The sequence below is a fragment of the Tribolium castaneum genome, chromosome 8 (assembly GCF_031307605.1).
Source record: "Tribolium castaneum strain GA2 chromosome 8, icTriCast1.1, whole genome shotgun sequence".
In the NCBI taxonomy this organism is placed as follows: domain Eukaryota; kingdom Metazoa; phylum Arthropoda; class Insecta; order Coleoptera; family Tenebrionidae; genus Tribolium; species Tribolium castaneum.
The window spans coordinates 9,721,514-9,745,838 of record NC_087401.1 but is presented as its reverse complement, the minus strand read 5'-3'; the positions used below and the strand labels follow the sequence as shown (position 1 = coordinate 9,745,838).

At 31.2% G+C, this 24,325-nt stretch overlaps 3 protein-coding genes across 10 annotated transcripts in view; 1 reads left to right on the top strand and 2 right to left on the bottom strand.

Moving 5' to 3' along the window:
* The window catches only part of Fas3 (Fasciclin 3), a 115,023-nt gene extending 97,013 nt beyond the window's left edge, over positions 1 to 18,010 (bottom strand). For 3 of the 4 annotated variants that reach the window (XM_008196711.3, XM_015981046.2, XM_064358242.1), the window contains exon 1: positions 17,805 to 18,008. In XM_008196711.3, coding sequence (XP_008194933.2) covers positions 17,805 to 17,859 — 55 coding nt within the window. In that variant the 5' untranslated portion in view covers positions 17,860 to 18,008. Of the gene's footprint in view, positions 1 to 17,804 lie in introns of all 4 variants that reach the window. The other variant, XM_015981045.2, reaches the window with a different exon arrangement.
* A 95-nt stretch (positions 18,011 to 18,105) lies between these two features.
* LOC135266868 (uncharacterized) lies at positions 18,106 to 19,819 on the top strand. Of its 3 annotated transcripts, XR_010335071.1 has the most exons (5): positions 18,108 to 18,368; positions 18,421 to 18,614; positions 18,665 to 18,952; positions 19,014 to 19,374; positions 19,439 to 19,819. XR_010335071.1 is itself a non-coding variant. In XM_064358244.1 (4 exons), exons 2-4 carry the CDS (start codon positions 18,558 to 18,560, stop codon positions 19,800 to 19,802), a joined length of 1,131 nt encoding a protein of 376 aa, XP_064214314.1. In that variant the 5' UTR covers positions 18,106 to 18,360; positions 18,490 to 18,557; the 3' UTR covers positions 19,803 to 19,819. The 3 variants fall into 3 exon arrangements, 2 of the variants coding, with proteins under 2 accessions (XP_064214314.1, XP_064214313.1); XM_064358244.1 differs by having other exon boundaries at positions 18,106 to 18,360; positions 18,490 to 18,614; positions 18,665 to 19,374; XM_064358243.1 differs by having other exon boundaries at positions 18,107 to 18,368; positions 18,665 to 19,374.
* On the bottom strand, positions 19,764 to 22,978 carry LOC135266866 (uncharacterized). 3 transcript variants are annotated; one of them, XM_064358241.1, is made up of 7 exons: positions 21,911 to 22,977; positions 21,475 to 21,852; positions 21,290 to 21,422; positions 21,037 to 21,228; positions 20,340 to 20,983; positions 20,200 to 20,276; positions 19,814 to 20,144 (listed from the first exon to the last, which is right to left on the bottom strand). In XM_064358241.1, exons 2-7 carry the CDS (start codon positions 21,812 to 21,814, stop codon positions 20,127 to 20,129), a joined length of 1,404 nt encoding a protein of 467 aa, XP_064214311.1. In that variant the 5' UTR covers positions 21,815 to 21,852; positions 21,911 to 22,977; the 3' UTR covers positions 19,814 to 20,126. The 3 variants fall into 3 exon arrangements, 2 of the variants coding, with proteins under 2 accessions (XP_064214310.1, XP_064214311.1); XM_064358240.1 differs by having other exon boundaries at positions 19,764 to 20,276; positions 21,911 to 22,978; XR_010335069.1 differs by having other exon boundaries at positions 19,764 to 20,983; positions 21,290 to 21,419; positions 21,911 to 22,972.
* Positions 22,979 to 24,325: the final 1,347 nt, after the last annotated feature.

Sequence of the window (24,325 nt, the reverse complement as noted above, 5' to 3'; positions counted from 1 at the left end):
TCACATAGACGTCGGGATCGGTTTTTATTTCAAAAACTTGATTAGTTTTATTTATAATTCCTTTGTTATCATTTTTGTGAACTGTGACCTTAAACTCAATAACGACTATCTTAGAAAATATTTTATGTGTTGGGCTAGAATATGTTTGGGGATTAATAAATAAGATTACCGTGTTATCAGGTTATCACAAGATAAAATGGGTGTATTCGTAAATAGAAACCATGCATTTTGTGTCATTTTGCTTCATTAACTAATTATTAAATATTTTTCCCAAAACCTCGAAAAATATTTAAGATAAAAGAATAATAGCACATTCGGAATCGTGAGATTATTTGAATTTAAGAAGGTTACTTTCAAGACGACCACAGTCAAGAGAAATTAAAAAATTAGACAAAAAAAATTGGTCAAATCTGAGTAAAGCTCAAAAGTCAAGAATAAATCGACCAAATTTCGGTCAATAACTCGAAAATTGTTTATTATTATGAGACCAAATTAAGTACATATTGAAAACCTACACCTAATTTTATCAGAAATAAATTGAATTTTCTGTTAATATGTCCACAACTAGTGAGAAATTTCTTGAATACTTTTACGTAATAAAAAACTAATTTCAACACACTTTGATAATCAGAATCCGCTGAAAAATTCAGATTTAATTGAAACTAAAAATTTCAGCTAATATTTTAATTTAAGAAGAAATTAATGATGTACAGGGTGTTGGCTTAGCAATATTTCCTATGTGAATTTGTCAAGTTCAGACGAGTTAAAAACCCTTATCATTTCTCCAAAAAGTGTGTACTTTCTTCAGAAATTTTTATTAACCCACCTGTTGAGAGCCACTGTATGGCTTAGGGTAAATTATTAGCAGTTATTTTTTTCATTAGACAATATGGTGGCACATGAGTGTTTTGAAAATTTTTCAAAATTGTGTCTAACATGGGCGATTCAAATCCCGGTCCTGGCGAAAAAAAAATTTTTTTTTCGTAAAATTTAATAACAAAACAAAGTGAAATAGAAGAATAATGTAGTGGACCAAGAAGATAATTTGCCTCTGCTGTTTTGTCAATAATATTGAAATTTACGCTAATTTTTATAATTCTAGTTCAGCGGTTCTCAAAATGTGGGACATTAATTTCAGAACGATTTTTTGGGAAAACTATACATTTTTGATTTACATAAGTTTTGCTTAATCGATTTGTCTTGCCATTCTCTATCTACCTTTAAAATTTTGCTAAACAATTCCCTAAGACGATGTACTCAAAACATTCGGTGAATTTTATTTAAAAAAAAACTAATTTTAAGATACTTTGGCATCACAGAAATATTGGACAACTGAAAAAATTAACACAAAACATAATTTGCAAAACAAAAGATTTTATCATTACATCAGTCACCTAGAAAAATTCAGTAGTTAAAATCAACTGAATTTCAGCCAATATCTCAACAACTATTTTTTGTGAGGCACAATTAATTATTTTCTCATAACAAATTCCTTCAAAACGTTTTAATAATACCATCAGCCAGATTATGAAATAAAAAAAATAAATAGTTATTCAGAAATAATTAAAATACCGTTATTTCTGTTGAAAATTAATCATCCAAAACAAGACGTGTCTTTTTTATAAATTATACACCTATAGATATTCCGAAAACTACTTATTACAGGTAAAAACTTACTAAGAAATTTGAAGTTCTCTATTAATTTTACGTAAGAAACAACTAATTTCAAGACAACTAAATAGTAACAATTGTTTGAAAAAAAAATTAATGCTGTTAAAAATCACTAAACAGCGAATAACTCAAAAAATGTTTAGTTGTAGCTATTTGTAAATAAAAATTAGACACAGTTTTAAATTCTTGAATGGTTTTACGTATAGTCACGATCAAAAAGTTGACACCCCTAAAACCGCAGCCACAAAACTTTTGCTATCCGGCCCGGTTGGTAGGGGTGACATTCTTTTAGATCGTGACTGTACCTAAAGCGCTTCAATAACATTCACAATCGTCCAGAAATATTTGAAAAAAATAAAAACACCTTCGATTGTGTTAAAATTCGACAAAACGTCGGTAAATGTTTCAAAAATTACTTGCTACAGAAAGAAACAAATTATTATCACTTTTTCTCTTAAAAATAGTAATTTTAAGTAAGACGGTTTAATGGTCATACCCTCAAACTCAGAGAAAAGTTAAGGCTGATTCTTAAGTCCTTTTTTTCAGTTGAACGCAAAAAAATCTTAATTCAGGACAGTTTTTTTTAATTTGCATGTATACAAGGTGATTCAAGTAGGATAATCGAGTGACAGAATTCTCAATCATACCTCAAAAGTGGTAGAAATTTCTACCTTTTTCGAAATATTAAGCACGTTGTTTTGATCAAACTGAGCTTTTTTGAAAATTTTTGCTAAGCCAGGCCCAAAAATGACCCAAGTTTGGTCGAAAAGCATGTTATTTTTACATTTTTCCAGCGTTTTTGGGACAAAAACGTGAAGAAAAATAATAATCTGTTCGTTGTGAATTTTTTCTTGCTTTGACAATATTTTTCAAAAATGATGAAAATGTGTACCTTTTTCGAGTTTTTTAGATCAAACTGGGTTTTTTGTAACATTTTAATAAATCGATCCAAAAAATAACACGACATAATTATGTCAAAAATTTTGTTACATTTACATTTTTGAGCCTTTTTGAGCTAAAGAAAAACTATTTTTACTTGTTTTTTCCGAGTTTTTCCTCTTAGAAGTTTATGTTACATTAAACCCGATTTACAAAACATGAATTAACTGCGATTATGTAAATGTAGATAAAACTCAATCCTCGTTTAAACTCATAAAATACCAAAAAATTTTGGTTTTTAAAGTTAATTTGTCTTATTCTTCTACAAAAAAATCTCCTATTTTATTTAAGAAATTTCGTCAAATATGACCAAATTAGGTGAACAGGCCTTAATATGTCCAAAACTTCATGATTTTGAAATAAAAAAAGATTATTTTGCGAAATTTTCTTCAAAAAAAAAAAATGAAGTATTTAATACATGAACACATTTTTGAGTTAAAAATGCCAAATTTTGAATAATCGAGTGACAGAACGTCATTATTCCCATTCAAACTATGATAGGATTTGAGTGAATTTTGCAAAATTAAATTTTTCGAAATGTGGGTCGTTAATTTATGAAATTTCGTTGCCTACTTGATATTCGCCGCCACATATCACCTGTTCCGGTGTCAATAAACCCATGAAACTTTTGCATGTGTTATTTTTTGAGCGCAAATTGCTGATAAACCACGACTTAATTACACCTTCTTAATATGCTTTGTTGTGGCGCATTTCAAGTGAAAAAAATTAACCTGCTTCATCACAATATTGTTTCAATCCTTAAGGCGGGGTTTTCGCTCGCCGCGCCGGTGTTGCCAGACCGATTCCGTTATTTGAAAAGAACTCGCATTCATGACCGACAATGAGTCATGCATACCAAATTGCCATCCAGCGACCGCTTATTACTACACAAGATGGTCGTCCTAACGGACGTTTTCGGTAAACAAGCCATAAAGCAGCCCTTTGAGCGATAAATCAGGCTCGCCAACCGTAAATGTTGATTTATTCCGATTCCTTCGATTGTTCGCCCGAATTTAATGTTTTAACAATGCGAGAGATGGAAAAGTAAACGAAGGACGTGATCTCTGATCTACTTTCACCCAGACGGAGATTCCGGAGATGAAGGAATGTCGATGGAGTTGTGTGTGTGAGTGCAATTTTTTTGAGTGTTATTATTAAAATGTCGGCTTGTAATTTCAACTCGCTGGAGGCAAATATTTGGACGACTTTTACCTCTTTTTTTATACATCACAGACAAACAGGGATTACGTTTTATTACAACGATCAATAAGAATTTTACGGAGTGTCAGATTTTGGTATTTAGATATCTGGGATAGTAAACGATGAGTTATCATTTTTCTAGCTACGCATTTATCACTCCTTTGGTGATAAATTTCACACATTCATCATCTTTTATCTTAGCTCATTTTGTATAATATTTGCTTCAAATTTTTAATAAAACAGACAACAAAACTCACAAATCTACTTCCGCGTTATTCTGTTACTTTTACAAGAAACCTTGACTTGATGCGCTTTTCTTGTCTTGGCTTGAAACCGAATAAACTCTCGGTTATTCGGTTCTTCATGTGAAAAACCTTGACATTTCTTGCTTTCTAATAATCCTGCAATTATTGCAAATTATTTTTTGCATTTTTATACGTGTCATTTACAATTGAACAAAAACAAAAATAACAAAAAATAACAAAAAACAAAAATAACAAATTTTTGTCTTTTCAAAGTCAGTTATTTGGTGAAATTTCTCAAAAATAGGTAAAAAAATCATTAAATTATCACTAAATTACGTCAAGAAGAAGTTACGTTTAAGAATAATTTTCAGCTAAAATGACTGTTTTTTTGGGAAATTTAGTTAAAGTGGTGGAAAAATCATCAAATTTGTTTGGCCCTTTTTAAGCACTCTAGTGTGTTTTGCAAGCATTTATTTCGAAAATGCACATAAAATTGAGTTAAAATTGTCGAAATTTCTAGCTTTTTTGAACACTTTTTCTAATAAAAATGAGCCTTTGAAAAATTTTACTAATCTAGGAACAAAAATGGCCCGAACTGTGTCGAAAATTGTGCAATTTTTAATTTTCCAGAGTTTTCAGGCTAAAAACGTTAAAATTGTCGAAATTTCTAGCTTTTTTGAACACTTTTTTGAACACTTTTTCTGATAAAAATGAGTCTTTGAAAAATGTTACTAATCTAGGAACAAAAATGGCCCGAACTGTGTCGAAAATTGCGCAATTTTTACATTTTCCAGAGTTTTCAGGCTAAAAACGTTAAGAAAAATAATAATCTGTTCTTTGTGAAGTTTTGTTAAAGCATTTTTGGTTTGAGTGTTTTTTCAAAAAATATGAAAATTTTTACCTTTTTCAAAAATAGGAAAAAAATCACTAAATTACGTCAAGAAAAAGTTACGTTTAAGAAAATTTTTCATCTAAAAAAGTCTGTTTGTTAATTTTGTTAAAGTCGTCAAATATCAATAAATTGGATGAAAAATTTTGCCAAGCCAGGAACAAAAATGGCCCGAATTGGGTCGAAAATTGTGTTATTTTTAAATTTTTTCCAACGTTTTTAGGCTAAATATGTTAAGAAAAATAATAATCTGTTCTTTGTTAAGTTTTGTTAAAACATTTTTGGTTTGATTGTTTTTTCAAAAAATATGAAAATTTTTACCTTTTTCAAGCATTTACATAAGTTTTTCAGGCAAAAAATTGCGAAGGTGCCAAAAAATTACTCAATCTGGATCAAAAATTGTTTAGAAATCCTTGCATTTTCGAGCGTTTTTGAAATTGTGTTAACAACAAAAACAAAAATAAAAAATTTTTGTCTTTTCAAGAGTATTTTTTTGAAGGAAATTTTTTATGCAGTTTCGCTAAATTTGGTCCAAAAATTACCAAGTTGGACCAAAAATACCATTACTTTACGATTTTCGAACATCTTAGCACATTTTTCGTTCAGAAACACATCAGTTATTCGATGAAATTTCCCAAAAATAAGTAGAAAAATCACTAAATTACGTCAAGAGGAAGTTACGTTTAAGAATATTTTTTAGCTAAAAATGTCTGTTTTTTGAGAAATTTTGTTAAAGTCGTGTTAAAGCGTTTTTAGGCTAAAAACATAAAAAACAATAATTTGTTTTTTGTGAAGTTTTGTTAAAGCATTTTTGGTTTGACTATTTTTTTCAAAAATTATGAAAATTTCTACCTTTTCCAAGCATTTACACAAGTTTTTTAGGCAAAAAATTACGAAAGTACCAAAAAATTGCCCGATCTGGATCAAAAATTGTTTAGAAATTTTTGCATTTTTGAGCATTTTTGAAATTTTGTTAAAGACAAGTAGAAATCACATAATTACCTGGAAAATTACATTATATTTTTATTTTCGAGCACTGTAGCACGGTCTACAAACAATTATTTCAAGAAAATTCGTTTAGGAAAATCACGAAACATTATTTCAAAAATTGGCCGAAGCTCTCTTTTATGAGCATTTAAGCACATTTTTTAGATCAAATTGAGTTTTTTTGTAACATTTTAATAAATGGGACCGAAACAAGACCAGGTCCAAGATTTTGCTATTTTAACTATTTTATCATTTTTTAAAACGTATTTAAGCTAAAACATTTAAGAAAAAAAAACATTTTTTACTTATTTTTTCGAATTCGGTTTACAAAAAACATAAAATAACTTTAGATTGCGATTAGAAAAATGTAGTTAAAACTCAATCCTCGATTCAAACTAATAATAGGATTACCACAGAAATTAATTTTTTTACAGTTAAATTTGTCTTGTTTTTGAACAAAAAAATCTCATATTTTATGAAATTTCGTCAAAATTGACCAAATAAAATCAAATCTGTTCTTTTCGTCTGTTTAGAAATGGTCTAGAATGACTTTTAGATCGTTTAATAAGTCGGAAACTACATGATTTTGAACTAAAAACAGTAAAAAAAACGAGAATTTAGCTCAAATAAACGAAAAAGTTAGAGGTAAAGATTTAAAATGACTTTTTTCGAGCATATTAGCACCTTTTCCCACCAAAATTCACAGGAACACATGAACAAAATACCAAGGAAAGTTGGAAATGAGATTATCTTCATTATTTTCATGTGTTAGAAAAAGTAAGACCAAATTAGGGCAAAATTAATGTTCTTTTGGACCGTTTTTATGAACGAGAAGATCACTTCTTTACCAAATTTCTTTAAAAGAAACCAAAAATTCTCTTAATTGTTTTGTGCTGAAAACTTACTGTGCCTAATAAGGCGAACAATTTCCAATGACATTCTTACATATAAGCTTGAACCGATGTGAGCCTAAAAGCACTCACTTATTGAACGCAAAATTATGTTTTTTCAAATAAATTCTGCCAAATTGCCCCCGTTTCCGCCTTTGAACCTCTTCTTGTTGCCGAGTCGATCGCGTGTGCATATTTTCGCCAATAATTGCGCATTATTACAACCGCTTGTATTGCCGTCAGTTGTCAAGAAAGTTGCCGCTTGAAAATTGGGAAATTCATGAACCGCTTATCGACTCAAAACGTAATAAAACGAAATGAAGCAATAACAATCGATTCATCTTCAATTAAGCCTTTAAACGCCAAGTTTTAATTAATTAATGTTGCGGTAGTTCGCACCCTAATTATTACAGGTAGCCGAAATTTAATAATTAAATTAGGAGTAGGTAAAAGTTGGCTGTGTTGACATTCATATACAACTTTGCGCCAACTTTGAAATTTTAAATAGTTTAAATACATTTTTAATAAAGCTTCTAAATCTGAGTACCAACGACTTGGGTACTATTTTTGACATAATAAGGCAATTTTATTGTTAAAATTTTTATTTGCAGGGATTTATTTAAAATATCACAGCGCTTGAACCCTTTGCGATAAGTGAATTTTTTTGCCATTCGATAATTTCTAGAATTCCAAAATTGTAAACCGTCAAATTTCAAGGCTAGTATGATTTTTTCAAAATGATTACCAAAAAACGGATATAACTCAGTTTTTTTAAACAGAATGACCCTATTTTCTTACCGGCAATCGAAAGATCAAATTATTTGTATGTTTTTCTTATTTATTTATTTTTTATTTTTATTATTTATAAAAATTAAAAAACTAAAATTTATAAAAAAATTACCTATTATTTTTTTATTATTTATTATTTTTTTTCAAGTAATCACAAAAACTGATTTTACTTTGTAATCACAGATTAATAAATTTTCTACATAAAAACAAATTGAAATTTCCTTAGAAAACAGCGGAATTTCAAATGGTTTGGCCGACATTTACGAAATAATCAAGCAACAATTTCTTGCTCAGTTTTTTTTAATCGCCTTATGATTGTTCTATTTTACAAACGCTTCAATCGTCTTGCAATTTTGTGTGCACCAGATAAACAAGTAGGAGGTGATTTTTATATTTATATAGGTCAAGTACTCATTCCTGGAACAAATGAGACACCAGTGCACCGGTTTAAGAGCTGATGTTTCCCACAGAACGGGATTTCGTTTTAGGTGCGAATAAAATGGTCGATTCTGCTTAGTTTTTGAATTAATCTGATTTTTTGACGAAAACACTTTTTATTTATTACACAAATACTAAGAATCCTACAAAAGTAGGGCTTTCACACAGCTAATTAAAATCTACACTGCTAGTTTCAAAAATTAATAATTACAATAATAATATTTAAAATAAATAATTTTTTAAAATAAAAAATAACAATTTGTGAAATTTTGACACTTCTACGTTAAATATTTTTTTATTCCAAAATAAAAGCTGACACAAAAATTTTATAAGATACAAAATAATGTAATATACAATGTGTTCAAAACATTTTCGACAAAGTTGTTTCAAGTCTAGGGTTTGTCTTTATTTGTTTTTTATGTTTCCGTAATTTTTGTTGTTATTACCTCTTTATTTTTTAGATTCTAAGCCTTTTTGCATTATTTTGACGGATCTGTCACTTTGACGGGATTCACAATTTAAATTAAGCGGCACATTACGTTCAAATTTCCTAGGTGACTTGATGAACCATTTTTTAACACATTGTAGAATTAGAGTATGTATACAGGCTGATTCAAAAGTGACAGACAAACTCTCGTATGGTTATAAAAGACGTTCAGTTAAGCACAAAAATGAAGTCAGATTTTTTTTCAAGCATCTTAATTTTTTAATTTTTTTTAATTTGTTTTGTTTCCTATGATGTCTAATTTAACTTATTATCAAATTTGCAAGTTTTTTAATTGTGTTCTACATCATAAAACATTAATTGTTGGTTTTTTTCAATGGGTCGTATTTGTTTAATGATCCGCTAACTAAAGTCAAAAAAATATTATCTGAAGCACCAAAAACTTAACTAAAAAATGTAACTTTGAAGAGCTGTATGTATCTCGTGAAAAAAAGACTCAAACAATTTTTTGTCACAGGAACTTTTAATTCAGTGTGATGCCCTTTATTAGCACCTGGGAGGTTGTCCGGAAATTTTGAATCATCCTGTTTTTTCAAAAATTAAAAGTTCAAAAATTTACAAAGAAACTTTAACGCTTTTAACAAAAAAACTAAAAAATATTGAGACTGAAATTCTGAAGAACTAAACGACTGTGAAACTGAGAAACTGAAAAAACTATAGAACTGGAAAAGAGAAAAACCAATAAAGATACTGTATAACAAAAATAATACACTGAAAGATTGAAAAGCTGAAAAAAATTCTGTACATCTAAGTGACTGAAGGAGTGATAATTAAAAAACTATAAAACTGTAAAATAAGAACATTAATAAGATAAGATAGAAAAACCACGAAAAATTGAAAAACTGAGGAAATATGGGAAAATTTAGAAACTGAAAAACTGAAATACTGGAAGCTTAAGAAACAAAAAATATGTATGTAAAATAACTATTAAATTAAAAGTTCTTGTGTATCTATTTATTGCTTTAAAACTTTTAGAATTTAGGAACATTTAAAATACAACAAATCAATTTAAAAATTTCAGAATTTTTTTTAACAAAACTAATTTATTTCGAGTTTTAGGAAAAGCCTTTAAAAATTGCGTGTTAAGAAAGTTTCCCAAAATACGGTCTCTATTAATCAAGAAGACCTTGCAAAATGGTCAACAATTGTCAAACTTTAACATTTTATTTAGTTTTTAGGTGATTTATTATAACATAAGCAGTGAAACAATAATATTTAATTATAGCAACATTTCTATTAATTATTACTATATTGAGAGAGTTGGGACACTGAATGTCAATTTCCAAAATTTTGTTTTATATACGTCGGTTGGAATGTGTAAAAAAACAAATTGAGATAGAAATCAGTGGTGTTACACTTGAAATTTGTCAAATAAATTTGTCAAAAAAATTTCCATTTTTCGTCGACTAACTGCGTTTAGAAATAGTTTAGACTGGCAGTCGTCGCCAATTCACTGTTTTTTTTTTTATATAAACTCCAAATTTTAAAAGAGATTTCTTGTACAAGAATTTTACGTCTAAACTCTTCATCATAAACATTTTTTCCTTAACTTTAAGAAATGGTAATCATCGATGAAAGAGAGAGAAATTGAACCTTTCCTGCCAAGTTTTACGTTTATTATTAACAAGCATTTGGAAAAGTGGATTGTCTAAACAATGTTATGTACAAAATCTATGAGATTTTAGAAATTTGTCTATGCATTTACAAAATACGTAGGTACTTGAACCCAAAATTGGGTCTAATTTTTAGGAAAGTTGAACCTGCCGCTGTTTGGCCGCCTTTAGCTTCTACGTGAACTATAGATTCTGTTTCAAATTATAAAGTAATTGGAATTCACGATTTTGTTACGTTTTTCACACGAGAACACCTTCAATATCATTTTTTTGGAAAATTTGAAAAAACGACGCAAAATATGATGGGTTCTTGATGACCAATTTTTGGGACGAGATGTTTAGCCTAAAATTGTGACCGGAAGAAAGACATGTTTAGCATTGAAGTATGTTTTATGATATGTATTTAATATTAAAATAAATGTCGACAAATTTCAAAAATGTGAACATTAATATTTGTAGGTATTCAATTATTTTCTTGTTTTAAATAGTAATCCCAAAATTCCTACGATTCCTACGTCTCTGGTTAAATTTGACGTAAAATTATGTCATTTTATTCATTTGACAAAAATTATAACCTTGAAATTATTTTCGACATGAACCTCTGACATGAGTTACTAACAAAAATTTTAATAAAAAAGGATAGCAATATATACCTTATTCACATAATACAAAATTGGCTCGGTTTGACGTTCAGTGTCTCAACTCTCCCAATAAAGGAACTATAATTATTACCACACCTTTGTCGTATTTTCCGACAGTTTACTCGATTAAAATTGAAAATAATCAGCTAAAATCCGTTTTTTGCGATTCTTCAAAAACTGCAAGAGATAGACAGAAGATTTTGATGAAAATTTCTTTAAAAATCAATATTCTTTTGAACGCAATTGAAAAAACTGTGTTGTAATCATTTTTTAGTCATCACTGCCTAAAAAATTTGCTTAAACAAACTGACATACGTCAAAAACTATGACAGATGAGTACTAACAATTAATACATTTTACTCTGTTTCAAAAGGTGAATTCAAAAATGTAATAAAAGTGCAAAATTTAAAATTCCAGCTACTTTAGAAGTTAAAAAGTTTCAAATATAGACCCTTAATGAATCACCCTGTGTAGCTAGGTACTCCTGAAACGTCAAGATAAACACAGTGTTAAATTGTCACTATTGTGCGCTATCTGGCGGTGTACCAAGCGTTTTCAATTGGGGCCAGATCGGTATTAATAACGGCTCGAGAGTTAATTGTGTGTCAATTGTTATCGGTCGAGACCATGCACGATTAAGTCGATCGAACGACGAGGATTTCGCTTCATGTTGATGATGCGTGGAAATGTTTTCAGCGTGATATGGAATACGTGAAAGGGTTTTTAAAGGGCTTTTACCATTCATAAAAGGACAAAGTGAGATTTGAGTTATGGAAAGATAAATTCATGACATTTATGCCACTTTCTAATCAATTAACCAGCGGATACGTTCACCTGAATGCGACATTTTTCAAACTAAATATACCGGGTGCTCAAAAACTGGCGCACCAACTCAATGGAGTGTGGAAAAGAATTGCTTACATATAAAGGTAAAAATAGTAAAAAAATACTTTGCATTAAAGTTGTTGATAAATAACGAATTTTAAATAAATGATATGTGGCAACGTTGTCTAACAGTCGAGATCACAATTGAATTTGATCAACAATAAAAATAAATGATTTTGAAAAGGTTTCCTAGGAAATAATTCTCAGTGTTGGCACATCTAGAGTTCCTATTCGGAAGTAAAATTACCGTTGGGGGCGCCACTGAGCTAGGTCGAAAACAGTAACCATAAATGGCGGGAAAATGTTTATTCGGATATTTTGAGCGTTGTACGAATTTTGAGGCTTCACAAATATTACATTGCCTATGCGGAATGATTATTGTATCTTTGATGCAAGAAACTTATGTTGACAAATGAGAGATGACGAGGAAAACACGAATAACGAATGACTGTTTGGTTCACTTTCTTTATTGGAAAATTATTACAAAGACATTGAAAAGCCTACCTTTTGGCATAATTTATGCTTAAATGTATCAGCAGTTGTTAATCTTTATTGTAGTTTTGTAGATTTACCGCAGCATTTCATGATTTTTTCAGTGGAAAATTCTAACCTAAAATTCATAACACTTCACTAATTTATTGGTTTCTTGAGCCAAACTTTGTGTTCGCTGTGATCTATTACTTATAATCTTTAATTAGACAACTGTTTGATAACACTTTGTAATCAAAATTTAAATATTTTTCACTTTTTATCCACTTTCAAGTTCCAACAATAAACACTTTATACCACGAAAAACTACAGAACCAAAGTCAACGCTAGTATTTACCACCACGTAATTTTAAAGTAATTCTTTCTATTGTAAGTAATTAACACTATACACGCAAAATTGTTGAACAATTCATTAAATGTCAGTTAAATGTGGCATTACGAAAATTTCTTTACTGTTTTCGACATAGTTCAAAAGTCATCACCAGAGGGCGTCTAGTTAATTTTATTTCCAAATAAAAATAAATGATTTTGAAAAGGTTTCCTAGGAAATAATTCCCAGTGTTGGCACATCTACAAACTGTGATTTTTTTGATGAATTTTAATTTTTTTAAATTCAAAAAACTGCTAAAGTCTAAAGGAAACTTAAAAATAATTATTCAACGTTTTGTTAGGGAATGATTACTTAGTGCGAAATATAAAAACATAAAAAATAATGAAAACTAAAGAAGTTAACACAATAAGTTTGTAGCTCCAGATTTTTTAAAATATGACTTTAGGAATTTTTTCAACATTTTTTTGTTGCTTCTCAACAACGTAGCACTGAATTGGTGCGCCAGTTTTTGAGCACCCTGTATATTCTTGAGTTGAAATTGAAATATTCGCCGAGGCCTTTGTTTTTAATTCGTTGATATCAAAACCGGGAAAATGCATCTCGTTTCGGTCCGTTGGCCTTACAGCACACCGTCCGCTATTTTTCCAGAACTCGCCAACAACAAACACTCTGATCAATCTTCCGGTATGGGAGTTACCCGGAGCGCGACTCTAATCTTAAACTCCGGGATTTCGTCCCCTTGCTAGCGACGTGTGAGATGTACGACTCGGTAAATTTCGACGCAGCTTTTTGCGTTCGAAGAAGAGAATCGACGGGGCTTTTTGCTCGTTTATGCGATAATTTCGGTGATTTAATCTCGGTGGGAGGATAAACTGAAAGTTGGATAACTAACGCAGTCTAATGTTACCTTATTTCTTAACTGGGAAGATAGCGACTGTACGTAAATAGTTAAGCAAGTTTCAAGCTTGTGACGTTGTTGTTATCTAGACGTTAAAAAAGCAGGTCTTATCACGATTATGTGGGAAACTTGAACTTGGAGATTGTGAGTAATTTTGTATCGTCTATCAGATTCTCGATTAAAAGATCATCAGAGTCTGTTGGCGTTTGATAGCCTTCGAATTTTTCATTGAAATCCCCCTACTGTTCATTTTTTCTGATTATTTCTGATGTGATAAGGCGTTTTTTCTGGAAATACGTATTTCGAGAGCCAAAACTTAATAAATTGTTTCCTGTATGTTGATACTTTTAATTACTTTATTTAACTTGTTTACGTTACGTTTTTTTTGTTCTTTCTAAATAGTAGTCGATTTGTTTCGGAAAAAAGTGGGTTTATTGGTCAAAAATACGCTTAAAAAAGCTTGAATTTTTTAATGAAATCCTTCTAAATCTCATTATTTGTGATTATTTCTGATGTAATTAAGCATTTTCTTTTGGAAACAATTGGAGAGCCAAAACCCAATAAATTGCTTCCTATGTGTTGATATTTCCACATTACCTTGTTTTATTTATTTATGTTTTCTTTTTTATTCTTTTTAAATACTTGTCGTTGTGTATCGATGTGAAAGTAAAATTTTTGCTCAAAAAAGAACTAACCACTCAGAATAGACTTAAAAAAAGTTTGGTAACCTTATTTTTTTTCACATGTTTTACAAACGTTTGAGAAATTTTTGACTCCAAGTGACAGTCAATTCTCACTGAAACTCAGACTTAGTTTGGTGTTGTTGTTTCATTTTGTATTAATAATTTTATATTTCTTTATTCATGCTGTGTTGGACTTATACTTTTTAAATACTTGTCGGTTTGATTTGGTTAAATCGCCCAAATGCTGAAATAACATAACTTAGACCCAGTTTATTGGTTTTAGTTTTATTTTATTCTGATAATTTTATATTGCTTTATTATTAATTTATTATTTATAAATAATTTTTATAATTATAATTATAATTTTATTATTATAATTTATTATTCATATTACTTTTTTCTTTTTTTTTCTTTGATAACTTTTTTGGACGAAATTTCTTGAAAGAAGTCAGTTTTTGTCTAAAAAGCGTTAAATTCGAGGTTAAATCATTCAGATCTGGTTAAAATAGCGTAACTCAGACCTAGTTTGGTAGATTTGGTTTTATTTTATTTTGATATCTATACCTATTTATGTTTTATTGTTCACTCTAAACATGCCTTTTTCATTTTTTTCTCTCTTTACAAAGTACTTACTTTTTAGCTTATTCCGACGAATTCTCCTGGAAAAAGCGAGTTTCTGCTGGATATTGATTTGTTATTTTCATAGTCGCTTATTATTATTCATGTTACGTTTTTTTTTTTCATTTTAAATACTTTTCGGTTTGTTTTGACAAATTTTCCCAAAATAAGTACGAACAGACAAAAATGAACACCCAATTTAGTGAAAGTATTTTATTTTTTATTTTGATTTTGTATATTTCTCTCTTCTTTTTATTCAGGTTTTATTTTTATACCTATACTTTCTTGTTCCAACCAAATTTTCTTAAAATAACTGAGTTAATATTAACAATAAATCACCAGCAATTTGCTGAAATAAACTGATTTAAATGTAGTTTTTACATTTTACATAATTATATTTCTTTATTCTTTATATTCTTTATATGCTTTTTATATTCTTCTTTTTTTTTGTAAAAAAGCTTAATCATTCAAAACAGACTGAAATAACTTAACTCCGGCCTAGTTTAGTGCCTTAAATTTTATATCTTTTTATTGATCTTGTTGTTTGGTTTCAACAAAAATATTTTACAATAAGTGATTTTTCAACTAGAAAAAGAACTACATCACTCATAATTGGCTGGGATAACAATTGAAACCTAGTTTAATGTTTTTTTGCTGTCTTATTTTGCTATTTTTATATTCCTTCATTTCTTCTATTCAGTTTTTCTTCTTCTTTTTTCACTGAGAATTTGCTAAAATAATGTAATTCACTCCTAGTTTCGAGATTTTAGAGTTTTTCGACAACATATCGTAAAATATGTGATTGAGTTCGTGGCTCAAAATACATATATATATATATATATATATATATATATATATATATATATATATATATATATATATATATATATATATATATATATATATATATATATATATATATATATATGGTTTTTATCAAAGTGAACCGAAAGTATTTATATATTCGTATGACAGAAAAAAAGACAATAATACAAAACTATTGGTTATTTAGAGCAAAGAGTAATTAAAATTTTTACTTTTCGCGACGTTTCGATTTTTATTAAATGTTCATCAGGCTTTAATAAACATCGAAACGTCGTGAAAAAATATAAATTTCAATTACTCCCTGCCCTAAATAACAAATATTTTTTTCTGATTATAATTTTCAAAGCCATAAATGCCATCTCAAAATTTAAAATAAAAATTGATTTACTACAATATCGGACCAAATGTGTTTTGACGAACTATTTTTTCTGTGCCAAAAAAATCCAAATCACTAAAACATGTTTGTGAATTATTTTATTTTGCCATTTTCTTATTTCTCTCATCTTTTTTTGTTTAGGTTATTTTTTTATTTTTTATATTCTTAGTTTCTTTCCGGTTAAAAAACAAGGCTAAATCACACACAACTTGATAAAAGGACACCAAGTTTGTTTGTTTTTTTTTTTTTTTGATAATATTGCGTATATTTCTTTATTCTTTTTATTCATGTTACCTTTTATTTTTCTTTTCTTGCTCAGAAAAGAGGTAAATCACTGGGAATAGGCTGAAAAACGTAATTCACACCTAGTTTGGTGATTTTTTTTGTTAATCTTCAGATTAATTTTCTTCTTAAACAGTGTTCTGCTTCTTTTAGAATAATAAGAAAGGAGCTAATTCGCTTAAAATTGACTGAAATAACCTGGTTTAGTGCCTTTATTTTGTTTTACTATTTTTCTTTTTCTTCACAATTTCTCATAGTGTTGGCACGCCACAAACTATTCCAGAATAAAAAAAAAATATTCATTGGTATTTTACTTCGATTACAATAGTATTTTGGATGCTTTTGAGACACCTAAAACCACCCAGCCGCCACACACACACACATCACATTTCGCTCGCATTTTATTAATTTTTTTTCCTTCAAAGCCAAACCATCTGTTTGTTGAATTATCACTGCAACTGTAATAAAGTCTTTGTTTCAAATATCCAGAGCGTGAAATTTATTTCGTGGGATATTCGTCCTCCCGTCCAGGTGAAACCGACTTTCCTCCTCCTTAAACCGGCCCTGTTGTATAGGAATCCATCCTCGCTCTAGCGCATTCGACAGTTACGCTTCGTTGGCTCGGTCGGAGTCAGGTTGTTACCACCAAGGGGGCACGGGAGGGGGCTGACTACGCGGGGGATGGGTTCGCGTGGGACGATGGGACGAATGTGGGTGACTTACTCACCCAACGAACTTTATTTTTTTTCTTATTTTTGAAGCAATCCCAATAATTACAGAAAAGGGGTAAAAAGACTCAAAGCTTTCCCGGTAATTAAACCCAAGTAAATCTAGTCCAATCGCTACTAAGTAAACATTTTTCTCTTTAATTTCTTGCAAAAAATCAAAGAAACTTGATATAAAAGCGTTAATTAAGTTTCAAATCATTTTTTAGTCTTCTTTTTCATATTTTGCTTTCGTCGAGTAAAGAAAGATTCGCTGCGATGAACATGAATAAAAGTAAAATCAAGCTGTAATTAATTAAATCGAGTTTTTTAATGAAGCCACAGCAAACATTTGATAAATACTTTCGCTGTTTTATCAACTGATTCACTTTCCTATCTTTGATAAAAATCAGATAAGATAATTTTAACACCTAATAACAAATAGTGACTTTTACGATCGCGCGTTGGCACTAAACACCCAACATTAAGTTTTAATAATTAAAAAACAAAATATTTACATCAAATTTCCGGTGCTAAACTCAAATAAAGTACGTAATAGTGTTTATAATAAAATTTATGCTTGATGATGACAATATATTATGTCATAACGCCAGGTTGAAAAATTGGGTTAGGTAAACACGGTTGCCAACACATAAACATAAATTATGATTTTTGTTTAATGGGTCAAAAAATTTGAATTAATCCCAAGTCCGTCCCTGTCACCTGTCTACCACCCTTCGAATCCCATAATCCCCCAACCACCTGTTTCCCAAGAAGGAACAAAGACCCACCTGCCCCTAAACCGGTCCCTCCCCTCCCTTAAATCAAAAAGGTCCGAAACAAAAGCCCATCGCGACCTTGACTCAAATCACGCATCTTATACAAGTTGATTCAACTCGGCCTTACCTTGCGCCACGACCAGTCCGATCAAAAAAACGAAGAGTGCGCTGGAATCCATCATTAACAAACACCACCAAACAATAAACAAATCAAAACATTGTGATGCACACTTGTCACCACTTTTTCGAAAAAAAAATATATATCTATAGTATAACTGTCGATTGTTTGACGCGTCACCACGGCACAGGTTACTACGATCCACCTTAATAGAGTAGCGCGCCGTTACTGGAAAACCGGAATTCTCAAACCGGCGCGCTTTCGCCGGAAACGGACGAAGAGACAGTCGGCCGTCATCGGCAACAAACGCAACAATACGCGCTATCAGTCGTGACGTCACCTCCCCACTCTTATTACGGTAGGTCAGTTGCTCAAAGCTAAACAACCAGTCTTTTACATGTGGTGTAATACGTTTTTCGGTTTTTTGGTTGTGTTTGTGCGTTAATAACGTGTCAAATAGCTGCAGCGGGTGTAATTTGTGCCACTAGAGACTTTAATTTAATTTAGAAGTGACTTTTTGTGAAAATACGAACTTTATAAAAGAATACAGGGAACCACGTTGTCGGTGAGAAAGTGAGTAAGCTTTAATTATACTTTGAGAAACTATTATATTTATGCATTTTAGTGGCAGAAAAGCACATTGTTAAGTTTCACTTTATTGCGAAATTTTTTGGGGACGGTAATCGCTTTTTAGTTCGGGGAGAAAATGCTTTTACCAGCGGTCACGTCACCAAATTTAGGTTTGATGGCACAGTACAACCGATGAGAATTTCTGCAGAAGTTCTACCGAGCATGAAAAAGCTAAATTATACTGTGGAGGTTTGTATTTATTTAACTGTTAGACATTTCTTCTACAAAGTGTGTTTTAGATTTCATATGACCTAGAAGAAGGGGTTAAGACGGCACATTGTACCTGCCCAAGGGGCAACGTGGCTTGCCATCATATGGCTGCAGCATTATATTATGCTCATTATAATGTAAGTGCTACTGACATTGAGTGTCAGTGGAGTGCCCCATCAAAAACAACACCACAAACAGAAGTCATTAAGTTAGCTGATGTTTACAAGCCGAAATTATCAAACTATACGGCACTGTCTAGGTCCTCTACTGAGGACGAAATTATTCAGTTCCGTGCCGAAATAGGCGTCACGAATGTGGTGGGCTTCACTTGGCTCCTAAGACCAGAAGCAAGTGAAGAAGCCAGAAAAATTATTGCAGATATCGAAGAAATTCTACAAAGCTTAGAATACGTGCAGGCCATAGACAAACAAAAGTTTCTTTTGGAGAAGTGCAGAATAGATGAGGCACGCATTAAACTGGTTGAGGCGTGCACTCGGGGCCAACATGTTAACGAAAATTGGCATGTAGCAAGGAAACATCGTTTAACGGCCAGCAGGTTTGGCATGGTACTATCTGCTTGCAGTAGACGAAGATTCCCACCCTCTTTATTTAAAAATTTGGCGGAAGGCTATTCGCTTGACAGGGTTGCTGCTGTGCAGTGGGGTAAGACCCACGAGAAGACAGCGCTCAGAGAATTTGAAGAAGCGACGAATCTTAAAGTCCAAGAGACGGGATTTTGGTAGGTCGAAAATAATTAACACGTATAACTTAGATGAATAATGTAATATTACTTTTTTTTGTAGGTTGGAAGAATCAGGCTTTTTGGGAGCAAGTCCTGATGGATTAGTGGAAGAAGATGGGATTCTCGAAATTAAATGCCCATATAAATATAGGGACACTGACAGTTTGTCTGAAGCCCTGAAGGATAAAAAATATTTTTATTGGAGGGATGAAAATGAGGACATTAATCTTAACAGCAATCACAATTATTACCACCAAGTACAGGGGCAAATGCACATCACTGGTCGAAGTATCTGCTACTTTGTCGTGTGGACACCAAAGTGCACAGAGATATTTCAAATTGAAAAAGATCCGGGGTGGTCAGAAAATATCAATATTTTAAAAGAATTTTATCTTGACCAATATATTTCCTTTATTTCACAATAATAAACTGTATATAAATAGATGGTTTTTATTTTACATTATTTTAATCATCACAATCCTGAAACAATTCTGCTACCTCTTTAATTAATGGAAATTGGAGGTTTGTTAAAGCGGCAGTCGCTTTAAAAACAATATCTCCATAGTGGCACAAAGACTCTGGCAAAAAATTTAAAATATGATAACATTTTAATCGGCGTATTGCCCTTTCGACGTGTATTCTTGCACGTGCAATATTTTCGGTACACTTAACTTGCTCTGGTGTAAATTGGACATTTGATAAAAAAGGTGGAATATTCAAAGTGACCCCTGGTGGCAGAATATTTTGGATCAAAAATCCCTTATCGGCTAAAATCATATCTCCAGTTTTTAACATGTCGATTATTCCACAATTTAAAACAACTTTTTGATCAGAAGTTGATCCCACGTATAAATCACTTACAAATGTGATGACACCATTGGGTGCAACTCCAATTAGCCCTTTGAAAGTATTATGATGTTTGTAAGTACTATATGTTAATTTCTGTGTTGACATAGACTTACGTGATACCACAGTGAAAATTTCGGTACAATCTAGAACTGCTCTACAATTAGTAAAATTGCTAAAACATGTTGGCAAGCAAGATTTATTTTTTTCGCGCGAAGGCATTGTCGTCATAAACTGTTTATATAAAATTTCATATATTACATGGACAAATGTTAAAATAATATTAGAAACTGTGCTTTGGGCAACCCCAAAGCGTTGCGCCAAATCAAGTTGAGGGAAATTGAGTCGTAATTTTACTAGGGTTAAAAAGAGTTGGTCAATTCTAGTTAACTTTTGGACTGTCCATTTGTGGTAATATTTTATGTCCAACTTTTCGATTAAGTGAAACAATGCTTCGAAAATCTGGCTATTGGGAAGACCGGTATATAAAACAATGAGTTTGTCATTTCCTTGAACATTTTCATAGCAAAATCGTACTGTCAGATATTGTATTTTTGCTTTAAGTTCAGCATTTTCCTTTTTGAGAAAATACATTTCTGCTTCAAGAGCCGCATGTGACACCAAGGGTGCTTGCACACCCATAGATTCTAACGGAGCATCTTGAATTATATCTGCTGGTGCTGCAACTACGGCTGTAGACGTCGATGGCACTTCCTCTAAATTCATTGTCGATGGTACTGTTTCTTCCGGTATATCAACACTATTCAAATGATCAAATTGTAAATCAATTTAAAACTAGGATTCACTTTTTACCTTAATGATTCAGCGGAACTAGAACAAGAAGGGAGTCCTTGTTTTTTCATCTTTTTTTTTTCTGGAGATTCCACTTGAAAATAGGCTCTTTTTGCGATATTGTGCAAAAATAATTCAGGACCATTTTCCTTTCTTCCATCCCGAAAATGGCAGCTGCAAACGTAGGCTCCTGGTCCGGGTTCTACATCTCTTCTACATTTAACAATGAAACAAGCAATTAAAAATTAATATCAAAACATCTATTAAAAATTACCTCAACAATTTTTTCCATAGTGCTCGTTCTTTTCCCGACTTAGGAAAACTAAAAAAATGGCATTTATCGCGAGTACTATAGTGTTTGCAATCTGGAGCCCAACACATTCCCATAGTTGTGATGTAAAAACCTACTACACATGAACTATCAAAGTATCGCAACAAAATATTATTCACAAATCATACCTAATGATGTACCACAAAAATGAGATAATGTCTTGGAAAAACAGAATTTTAAAAATTCAAGAACACGAAGATATGGAGAACGATCGGAAAAAACACGATAACAAAAGACACTCACGAAAGAAGCACAGAACTCACAACCCGTACTACTTTCAACCATGTATGTGCCTGAACCCTCTACCCTCGTATACCTGCTATTCATCCCTCGTGATGGGGGAGGGGGACAGAAAACAACCCGTTTATTGGGGTTGCGCCGGTTGCACCCCATGAATTCGTCATTCAGAAGAAATCCAATGTCATTAGTGTGGCAAACCATTTTTCCCTCAGTTTTAAAAGGCCACATAATAATTTACATCAATATGATGTCCAAATTAAGAAAAACTGAATTTTGAAGTTTGAAAAAAGTTAGGTTAGAAAAGGATTTATGTGTTCAACTTACAGAAATATTAGCTCAGTTGCTAAAATCTTTAAGAAACGACATTGCATTTTTCATAGCTATCATTTCTCTGTAAAAGTAATGTTCCTACACTTCTAGCATTAAAGAAATACGAAAAACTTTTAAATGCCCATAAGAAAAGCATTGAAAATGGCGATTGTTTAGCTTTAAGGTGCTGACCTACCTCAAATGTCTACGTCACACTGATAGCGCGTATTATTGTTATTATCGATTGTGTTTTGTTATCATTTTGGTTCGGCCCGAGTGCTTGATTTGACTAAGCCAGGCTTTGGAAGTAGTTGGCCGTGGCTGATTTGAATCGCAAAATTCCGGGGGTAATTAAAGAGTTGGACGAGGGTTTAATTAAAAAGTTTGAGGTGGCTGGGTGGCACCAACTACTTGATTTTTTCTACTCACAAGATTGAATTGGCGACAATCGAGCGTAGCGAGTAATTCTCCAAAGTAAAGAGAAGTTTGTTGTATAGACGGGACGGTTAACCGAGTAATATCAAGGGATTCGCCAATAGCAAACTCGCCTTCGACCTGTGTATGTCTTAATCTGATGAAACCGGCCGCAATGAATATTCAGACAAGACATCTGCCGGACGGTTAATTTACGACGCGGCCTAAGCAAACCGACGGATTACGAATTGGACGAGACTTCCTGATTTCACGGATGCATAACAAGCCAAAAAAGAAACGCAGTTGGCAACAGTGGCTAGTCGGGGGAAAAATCAAGTTGGTGGCGCTCATTTCTGGGGATTTTTTCGCCCACAGTTGGCACAGCCTCAAAAATGCATCCTTTACTCAATTCGGAAATAAAATTAACTAGACGCCCTCTGGTGATGACTTTTGAACTATGTCGAAAACAGTAAAGAAATTTTCATAATGCCACATTTAACTGACATTTAATGAATTGTTCAACAATTTTGCGTGTATAGTGTTAATTACTTACAATAGAAAGAATTACTTTAAAAGTACGTGGTGGTAAATACTAGCGTTGACTTTGGTTCTGTAGTTTTTCGTGGTATAAAGTGTTTATTGTTGGAACTTGAAAGTGGATAAAAAGTGAAAAATATTTAAATTTTGATTACGAAGTGTTATCAAACAGTTGTCTCATTGAAGATTATAAGTAATAGATCACAGCGAACACAAAGTTTGGCTCAAGAAACCAATAAATTAGTGAAGTGTGTGAATTTTAGGTTGGAATTTTCCACTGAAAAAATCATGAAATTCTGCGGTAAATCTACAAAACTACAATAAAGATTAACAACTGCTGATACATTTAAACGTAAATTATGCCAAAAGGTAGGCTTTTCAATGTCTTTGTAATAATTTTCCAATAAAGAAAGTGAACCAAATAGTCATTCGTTATTCGTGTTTTCCTCGTCATCTCTCATTTGTCAACATAAATTTCTTGCACCAAAGATACAATAGTCATTCCGCATAGGCAATGTAATAATTGTGAAGCCCCAAAATTCGTACAACACTCAAAATATCCGAATAAACATTTTCCCGCCATTTATGGTTACTGTTTTCGACCTAGCTCAGTGGCGCCCCCAACGGTAATTTTACTTCCGAATTATATCAAATTTTCCAGCGGCTTAGTACTTGATCAATGATCACTGATCACTCTATGGAATTGTTGAACTGAATTTTTACAGAGAATTTAATAATGCAATCAGCGATTTTTTTAACCATTCGTTGAGCTGTAATAACATAAAGTTTATTTTTTTTTAAATATGAATTATAGGCGGCTGTGATATTTTTGAAAAGCTTATTTTTTTCTGATTAAATACGTCTATTTGTGTAATGCATTATTTTTAAATATTTAAGAAAAAACAAAACATTTCGCTTTTTCTTTCTAGTAGGCCATGAAAAAATTTTGGGTTTTCAATTAAAATTATGAGAATTGTATTACCCAACAAGTATTTATAATTTAATGATTTTTTAAATCCTAATTTATTTAAAAAAACAGCGTAATAAATAATTATTAGAACAAATATTTGTGATTAATAAAAATTATTTGTTTTTCGATTTAAAATTGCAAGCTTATATTGTCATTCTATTTTCTAATTAAACATGAAATATCGGAAAAAAGAAAAATTTTAATAATTGTATGATTGCTTGTCAATAAAATTTTATTTTACAAAAAAATATTAATTCAAACACCAAAATCAAATCCCATCTGCGGTAAAAAAATACATAACATTATCAACGTCCTCCGACCTACATTGCACTTCACTAAATCATAAAAAAAGTGTCATCAAATAGTTTTATTTTTCTGCACTTTTTTAAATAATAAATATTTAAATATTTTTAACATAGCCTATTTTGATAATTTCACGTTTTTTACTTTAATAACCGTCCACAAAATTTCTAGATTATCCACACCTTTTATGTGAAATAATTTTTCCA

Bases quoted from the DNA above. Each gene is read 5' to 3' on its own strand.
- LOC135266868 (XM_064358243.1), top strand. The intron at 18,615-18,664 runs GTTTGTATTTAT...AGTGTGTTTTAG, and splicing joins AGCTAAATTATACTGTGGAG to ATTTCATATGACCTAGAAGA. The intron at 19,375-19,438 runs GTAGGTCGAAAA...TTTTTTTTGTAG, and splicing joins GTCCAAGAGACGGGATTTTG to GTTGGAAGAATCAGGCTTTT.
- LOC135266866 (XM_064358240.1), bottom strand. From the start codon at position 21,814: ATGTGGCCTTTTAAAACTGAGGGAAAAATGGTTTGCCACACTAATGAC. The intron at 21,423-21,474 runs GTATGATTTGTG...GTTCATGTGTAG, and splicing joins TTTTTGTGGTACATCATTAG to TAGGTTTTTACATCACAACT. The intron at 20,984-21,036 runs GTAAAAAGTGAA...TCATTTGAATAG, and splicing joins AGTTCCGCTGAATCATTAAG to TGTTGATATACCGGAAGAAA.